The sequence below is a fragment of the Poecilia formosa genome, unplaced genomic scaffold, assembly GCF_000485575.1.
Source record: "Poecilia formosa unplaced genomic scaffold, Poecilia_formosa-5.1.2 Scaffold451, whole genome shotgun sequence".
Taxonomy (NCBI): Eukaryota; Metazoa; Chordata; class Actinopteri; order Cyprinodontiformes; family Poeciliidae; genus Poecilia; species Poecilia formosa.
Window position 1 is genome coordinate 306,018 of NW_006800390.1, and position 8,234 is coordinate 314,251.

At 36.0% G+C, this 8,234-nt stretch overlaps 1 protein-coding gene across 1 annotated transcript; it reads left to right on the top strand.

The window, feature by feature from the left end:
* Positions 1 to 1,840: 1,840 nt before the first annotated feature.
* Positions 1,841 to 8,227, top strand: LOC103155849 (adrenodoxin). Its single transcript, XM_007577722.2, has 4 exons — positions 1,841 to 2,387; positions 6,331 to 6,455; positions 6,537 to 6,666; positions 7,775 to 8,227. The coding sequence occupies exons 1-4, from the start codon at positions 2,254 to 2,256 to the stop codon at positions 7,881 to 7,883; spliced, it is 498 nt and encodes a 165-aa protein (XP_007577784.1). The 5' UTR covers positions 1,841 to 2,253; the 3' UTR covers positions 7,884 to 8,227.
* The last annotated feature ends 7 nt before the right edge of the window (positions 8,228 to 8,234 follow it).

Here is an 8,234-nt window from a genome sequence, read left to right on the forward strand (position 1 = left end):
AAATTCTTTACAAACATTTCTATATTGGCACCACAAAATCTGTTATTTTGATTACAGAAAACCACTGAAACAATTACAAAATCTTGGAGGAACAGCTGTTTAATTATATTTTAGCAGTTTAATTGGTTTTGTCAGTATATTCTGACACAACCGGCCCTTTAAGAGCATCCAAATTTTTGATATGACCCAAAATGAAAATGAGTTACAGACTGCAGCTTTAAAAGTCTGGGGTTTGCAAAATTACAATAAGCATAGGGGGTATGAACATTTTTGCATTCTTATCCTTATGATCATGCTCAGTTTCCTGTATTTACATTAAGTTAAATTACAAATCATATAATTAATCATTTTAATCAATTAAGCAATAGCCATTCATAAATTCCCTGACATTTAACTCTCCTGGTTGACGCAGATGCCAATAACAAGTCGAGTCCTCATTTCAAACGGTTCAAAAGTTCAAGGTTACCTATAAGATGTGACGTCTGTGTTTGCGCCCCATAAGCAAATCCCATTGGCTGGCAGACGAAAGGGCGGGGCCATTGAATAGGACGTGTGGCTCGACTTTAACTTTCTGGTTTGTCTGTTCCCAAAGATGCTTGCCAACTGTTTAAATACTTGAAAACCTGGCAACATGCTTGCACTGATGAATAATGTCAGTCCCAGTTGACACGTTAGTTCGTGACATGACATTGTTAAATATTATCTAAACCCCGGATTGCAAAATGTGTGCATGTGAGTAAAGAGGCGTTGATGGTTATCTGTAGGCAAGATAAAGTTATCAAAGATCAACAGGAAGCAGCCCGATATTACTTTCAAAATTAAAGTGAAATAAAATTATTTAATTAAACCCAAACTAGTTTGTATGTATGTGTTTGCTATTTTGTTTCATTTTGAAAGCATGCAATTATAACAGCAAATAGACTAAGGCCGCAATATTTGTTGTTAAAGCTTTTAGTCAGCTTTTAACAGACATGGAAAAGTTTAGGTTTCTTAGGCCCGCCATATTGTGAGTGGCAAGCTCTCTGAAATAAATGCAACTATTCTTGTAGACATGTTATTTATGTAGAAAGAAGTAGTATTTATAGTATATCTGTAATTTGTTATGTGCAAAATATTATTATTTTGTTTTATTAATTGTGATTTCAGGTCAAATTTTTGGAGCATTTGTGCAAAAATCATAAATGGATGCATAATGTGCATCCTTCATGTTGAAGGTCAGTTGGGATTACGCAAATATTTATATTTTGCTAAATGCCAGAATAATACTTTTTCAGATTATTTATATGTTTTGAAGTCAGAGATTAACATACGCTATGGCACTTCCACTCTTGTATCCTTCAAATTATTCAAATAATCTTTGTTTCACTGTACTGTATTCAATAAAATTTAGCTCCATATTCAACAAATTATAAATATCTCTTGCAATAACTTTGGAAAACAAAAATACTTATACAGTACATTTAAAGGGAATTGCTTTTGTTCTATTATCATTTTTAGCGAAAACAATCCGGTCCCGCCAAATAATTGTGAATTAAATGTGGGTGTATTTTCAAACACTCTGCGAGGGTGGCAGAAAAATGTGAATATAATGTGAAAATAATAAATATTAAAATAACCGGTGTAACTTTTGGCATAAATTTGGATAAAGACCAAATAATAAGGCAAATGAGTTAGAAAAGAGGCAATGGATAAATATTGTTAAGACTTTGGTGTTAGTCACCGACAAAATACAACTTTATTATATAATTTATTGGAAATCAACTACAACCCCAGATGCAAGAACCGCAATTCCTAGGCCTTTTTAAAAATAGTGCCCGTCACAATATGGCGGCGATGGTGACGGCCGGTGCTATTTCTCTGTTGTTTTTTGAAGGGGAACTAGCTACGGAAACCTTTAGCAACTGAAAATTGACTGCATAACCCAGGGCACTGTGTGATTATAGTAGATAGCGTCTGCTTACTTTGAGTTTTTATCGCTAACCCAGGCATTGTTGGCCGGCAAGTTAATCAGCCAATTGATTTTGAGCCAGATACAGCCAGCAGCGGCCATATGTTACATGTTACGCAATGAAGACGACAGTGACAGAGTGACTTCTCGCTGCTAAAACAAGCTAGCCCGGCTGCTAGCCTAGCTTCTCTCCACACCAAAGTTTGAGGTCTCATTTGCTAGTCGGTCGCCGGACAGCAGACTCCGAACCTGCCTCTGCTCGCATATTTAACACTTTATTTTACAGCCTCCTGTCTCCTCTTCCAATGGCTTTAGTCACGGCGGCGAGGCGGCTCGCTCAGGTTAGTTTACGGGAATATTCGCGGAGGAGCTCGGCGGTGCCGCGGGGAGCCTGGCAGCCGGCGGAGCGGAGTTTCACCACCGGAACACGGCCACTCAGGTGAGTTATTCACTTAAATATTTACTAACGGGAACGACGTGAGCCGCTTAGAGCGAAAAACGGAGGAAATGTTCCTGTATCTTTGCTGTAGACTCATATTAATCTCTATTGTAAGGGGTGGATGAAGTTGGTGTTTGATTCAGCTTAATTTGAATACAAAACATTGAGTGAATTATTTTTACAAAACTGCTGGTTTTGTGTGAAACATTTAATGTGTGTGTGACGTCAAGTCGGGCACTTATGAAGACATGTCAGAGCTTGACTGGTGTTTTTTTAGGCGTGTAAAGTTTGAAAAAGTCGCCTTTTCAAAACCACCAAGTTTCCAAAACCACCAAGTTTCCAATAGCATTCCAGAGAAATTCCTCTCAAATTTTCACTGTGAAAGACCCACAGAATGATCCTGCCACTACTGTGTCTCATGTCGGCAGCAGTTTGTTGGGAATGAAGTAAAGTTAGATTTTCCCTGCCGATTTTTCTTCAAGCCACTTAAGCCTTTTTAATACAATATGTGAAATTTATTAAAATATGCAAATAGACAAATCAATTCCTTTTTAAAATGATAAACAAAAATGCTTGATGATTTGTAACAAAAGATGCATATGCAGCTAAAAAAATACATTCAAATTAGATAGCAAAAGGTAAACTGTTTCTTTCCTTTATCTTAAATGCTAAATATATGTATTTTTTCAGTTTTGGCTTAATTTCTGCCCTGGAGCATGTTGTTCTTTCATCAAATTACCTTTTTTGAGTCCATATGCAATTAATCGATAATTAAATTAGTTGACGATTGTTTCAACAATCGATTAATCCAATTAATCGTTTCAGCGCAACAAGATTAGAAACCTGCTGGTAAATTTAACTTGTAATCTTTTTAAAATATCAAGAAAAAGTTGTAAAAATGAAATGGCACTTTAGTGGAAATCCAAAATGGCGTCCTGAAACCTGCAGTGCAGGAAAAAAATGGACTCTAAAAACTGTTTATTTAGTTGATAAGTTAAGAGCATGATATGTTAACTGAAACAGATATCTGTATTTTTTTCCTTCTTTTCTTCTTTTCTATTCACTTTTATTATTGTGTACTATATTACTTTTTATATTTGTATCATGTTCGAAATAAATTTCTAATTTCAAAAGATGCTGACTCTACACACTGAAACAGCAAATAGTTTGGATTTTAGTTGATTGGCGGCGTCGTTAGAAAGCCTCCATCTGCCACAAGGCTGCACTGATCCAGGTTCGTGCTCGTGTGAAGGCTGCGTCCAGAGCTGAGCTCCACAGGGACAAACAGCGAGTTTAATTGTATAATGAGAGGCGAGAAGGCGCTCAGGGTAAAGGTTTGGCCCTCCCCAGCAGGCCGCTCTGACACACATGTCAGATCAGAATGTCCGGTTGTGACCATCCTGCGGATAACATGTCAAGGAATCCATGCTGTTGTCCAAAGTTGAACATTTCACTCGGTTGCACGTGTTTGGCCTGTAAAGGTCACGCAGTGCAGGGCAAAGCTGGCTGCAGACTTATAACCAGGGTTTCTGTTTTTTTAAGCTGATTAGTCGGGGTTCTCCCTGGTCTTGAGACCTGGAGCAAGTCATCAAGTTTAAAGGTTCAGAGGAGGCATCTGAGGGCATCACTCATTCACAAATGGGATCACTTAACAAGGATTTTAAATTCACTTTACTAAAAGGATAGGAGGAGAAAATAGTCTCTAGGATGCTACTGTTAAAGCCTTGTTTTTCTAAATTTAAATTATGAAACAATATAAAAAAATATTTAAGCAACAAATAAATGCACAAGTTTAAATTCGTCCAAAATATCCAAACTAAGTCCGCATTTGAACTATTGTAGTGATTTATTATTATTATTAACTTTATTTGATGGGGACAGACACACATCGACATAATTGTAATATAAAAATTGTAAAATAATTGTGTGACCACTTTTTTATGAGTAGCAAAATTGTCGTAATTTTCTATTATTTCTGATAGATTGTACACCTTATTTTAAATGCTCGGAGGAAAAAAAAACCAACTATAAATGCCAGCATTATGCCTACGGAACCTTTGTGAAAGTCCATATTGCGTCTTTACGTCAGACCCAATATGGACGACAAACGATACACGATGTTCATTGCCGCTGCGCTTTTTCTGTATTTTTACAGGTTAGTGGTCAACTAAAAACTCAAAAATGTTCGCTGAAAGTGTATTCAAGCTGTGCGGATGTTGGAGAAAGAGGCATAATGTCATTTATAAACAGTTTTTTACGTTCAAAAGAGTGTTTCGCTACGCCCCTCTCGGTAGCGCAGTGCACGTTCGCAGGTTAATTTGCCCTTCTCAGTGTCTGACAGGCAGGCCGCTGGTAGCGGTGGATCAGCTTTGCCCTGTGTTTTATCTTACAGGCATACTGCCAGGTTAAACTGGAACAGATTTACTCCACACTAGCAGAAGTTTGTAAAGATGTGTTATGTGTTTAACTATGTGATAACTAATTGCAAAGAAATAAGTGTCAAGGAAAATTATTTTGCAAAGCATGTTCATTTTTCTAAGGCTAATTTATTAAATTGAATACAAGTTCATATTTTGTGTAATTTTTGTGCAGGCTAACTTAAAAAGTGAACTATTATTGTTGCAGATTAATTTTCTAAACTACAGAAAAGTTATTGAATTGATGTACAAATATGAAAATTTGAACTCTGCCAATTTAGTTTAGAAGAGTATTTAAATATTGAGCTAAAATGATGGCTGAAACTGTCAGCTAAAACGTTTGGATTTTTTTTGCATTTAGCTAAAATCTAAATTCAACCAAATTGAGAACATTCATGCTAATGAGGAGGGAATGTACATTTCTCAGCATTCAAATGTGAAAGAAGCAAACTGTATGGAGAGTCTCCAGCCTGTTTCTGAGCTGTTGGTCCTGATCACACGTCAGTCGTTCAGATCCTCTGCTTAATTATTTTAATGCATTTACACTAATTGGGACTTGTTGCTCAGCTGGTGTTTCTCAGAAGCGCTCCTCTTTGCAGTGATTTGATGGAAGCCGGCTGTTTTCCTTGGTTGGCTTCAGTTCTTTTACTTTTTCTTGACCTCATAGCTTCGTCCAAAAAGGTTCAAGGATAATATTTGTGTAATTTGCTTGCTGCACTTTGCTGGTTGCAGAAGAAACTGCATGTTTGGTGCAACACACTTGTGAATGCATGCTTTGTCCAAGTCTGCGTTTAAAGGATTTTTGTTTTGATGAAGTTTTAGAGCCGATTAATCTATTATTCAACTAATTGTCAATTAGTAATCGACTAATTATTAACTAACGTATACAGACGCTAAATGCGGTAACTTGATGAAAAAACAACAGAGTAGTAATTAAATCTGAACTATATGAATAAATATACATATTTTGCATTTAAGATGGAGAACCTTATATACGTAAACAAGTGGCAGTTTCAGCTTCACCTTGTTCAAACTATGTAAAATAAAATCTCATATTAAGAACCTTTTTCTATACAGTTACTAATAAAGATTAGTACAGGATTATCACATTTTAGGGAATAAAATGTACATTTTGACTATAAAAAGGAATTGAATTATTTTTTTGTTTACATGTTTTATTGTATTATGTCAAAAATCAAAATAATATGGCAATTATTTTCCTGATTTTAATTGTAATAAAATAGATAATTGTTAGCTGTCTCCTTAGTATTTATGTTTGTATACACAAACAGAAATGTAGATTTAGGAGAGTTTTCCCCTGTTTTTTTTTCCTCTCATTTTGTCTTTCTTGTGTTTTTGCACCATACTTGCTTAGGTTTGTTTATTAACCTTCAGCAGAGCTCGATACTTTGTTGTTTGGCTCCAGCTAGCATGCTTAGTTAATGTAGGAAATTGTTGAAAATATTTGAGTAAAATAAAAAAACCGCTCGGTGTCATGTGTTTAGATAATTATGTGAAATTTTCAGGTCGGACAGCAAGGTGACGGTCCACTTCATCAACCGGGACGGGGAGAAGATCACAGTGAAGGCCTCGCCTGGCGACTCTCTGCTGGACGTCGTCATCAACGAAGACCTGGACTTTGACGGGTTTGGTAGGAAAACACCACAGATGAATATTGATGATGTCATGGCGAGCAGACGGCGGGATGAAGGAGCTGCTCTCTGGGTTTCAGGAGCGTGTGAGGGAACCCTGGCCTGCTCCACGTGTCACCTGATCTTCGACGAAGAGGTGTACAAGAAGCTGGGGCCAGTCACAGACGAGGAGATGGACATGCTGGACTTGGCTTACGGCCTGACCGATACGTAAGGAAGCACACGAGACGCAACGGGAATGTTTTATTTCATCACTTCATAAAACACATTTTAACACAAGAATCAATTATACTTCTGCTGTGGATAAAATAGTGGATCAACTTCACCGTCAGCTCTGGAAGAAATTAAGAAACCAAATGATCATTTTCTCTGGTTTTACTTTTTATAGGTTTATGTTTGAATAAAATGAACATTATTCTTTTATTCTATGAATTACTGACAACATGTCTCTGAAATTCAAAGCAAAAATTAAGTTTTTATTTGCAGAAAAATCACAAAACAGACGCAGCGCTTTCAGACCTCAAACAAGTTTATATTAATTTAGAAATAACAATATTAATGTTTTAACTCAGGAAGAGTTCAGAAATCCATATTTGTTGATGAAAGCATAAATTTAAATAGTGTTTATTATGGATGTTTTTGGTCTATTTTAAATATGCAGTTATAGAAGAATTCACTCCATAGAAATAGAAAAGTGTGTATTTGAAATTGACTTTGTCTAGTTTAGTAAATTAAGCAAATAAAGTAGTTAAATTTGATTAAAAAGTTGGAAATTTCTGCCAAAAAAAACCTCCGAGTTGAATTCACAAATGTAGGAAAAAATGTCAAATCATTTTTAGTTTAGTAAATTTCTGAGTTGCAAAAGGTGAAAATTGTCAGTGTGTGAAACTAAAATTTTGAAGTTTTTGGGCTGAAATTTTCTACTTTTCATTTTTTTGTTGTCCTAAGATGTTGTTGATTTTGCACGTTTGCTCTTTTAAGAGAAAAGCATCTAATTTTTATTTTTTCTTGGGTTTATTCTTTCCAGTAATAATAACCAGATTCTTTTAAACTGTTTCCTATATTTAGTCAAGTTTAATAGAGTGAAACATTTCAGTAAACGTTTCTGAATAAACATAATTTTACCTTTTGTTAAAGGTTGGTTAAAAGAAGACAAACACTGTGTCTTGTACTTTACATTTTCTATTGTGAGAAAATGAGAAATTTTGGACAAAGAAAACAGGACCTGGGTGTAAATCCTGCTCCAAAGCTAGTTGTTGTTGTTTGGTGAAATGTGGAAGCTGAAGTTGAATATTGTGTATTTATTGCTCTGCTGCAGATCTCGTCTGGGTTGCCAGATCTGCCTGACCAAGTCTCTGGAGGGCATGGTGGCCAGAGTCCCAGAGAGCGTCGCAGACATCCGGCAAACCAAAGACGGCTCCGCTTAGACCGGGACGCGACGCGAACACACAACGGTGGGTGGAAATCAGCCTCGCCGCAGACTGCCGCAGAACCACCGTCCAGTTTTTATTTTGTTTTTATAAAACCGTTTTTCTAGAGTAAAATGCAAACTGTAACCAGAGATTTTACAGAAAGTTGTCTCTAGTATAAAATCAACTGTATTTATGAGTTATAAGCTGCTGTCTAGCTTAGTTGAATGTTTATAATCTGGCGTAATAATTTTAATCACCAAGAAATGCTCCTCAAACCAAACTTTGTCACGTCTGCAGGAGAAAATACAAAGTCAACAGAAAATATTGTAAAAAAAAAAAAAAAAAAAAAAAAAAAAAAATTTAAAA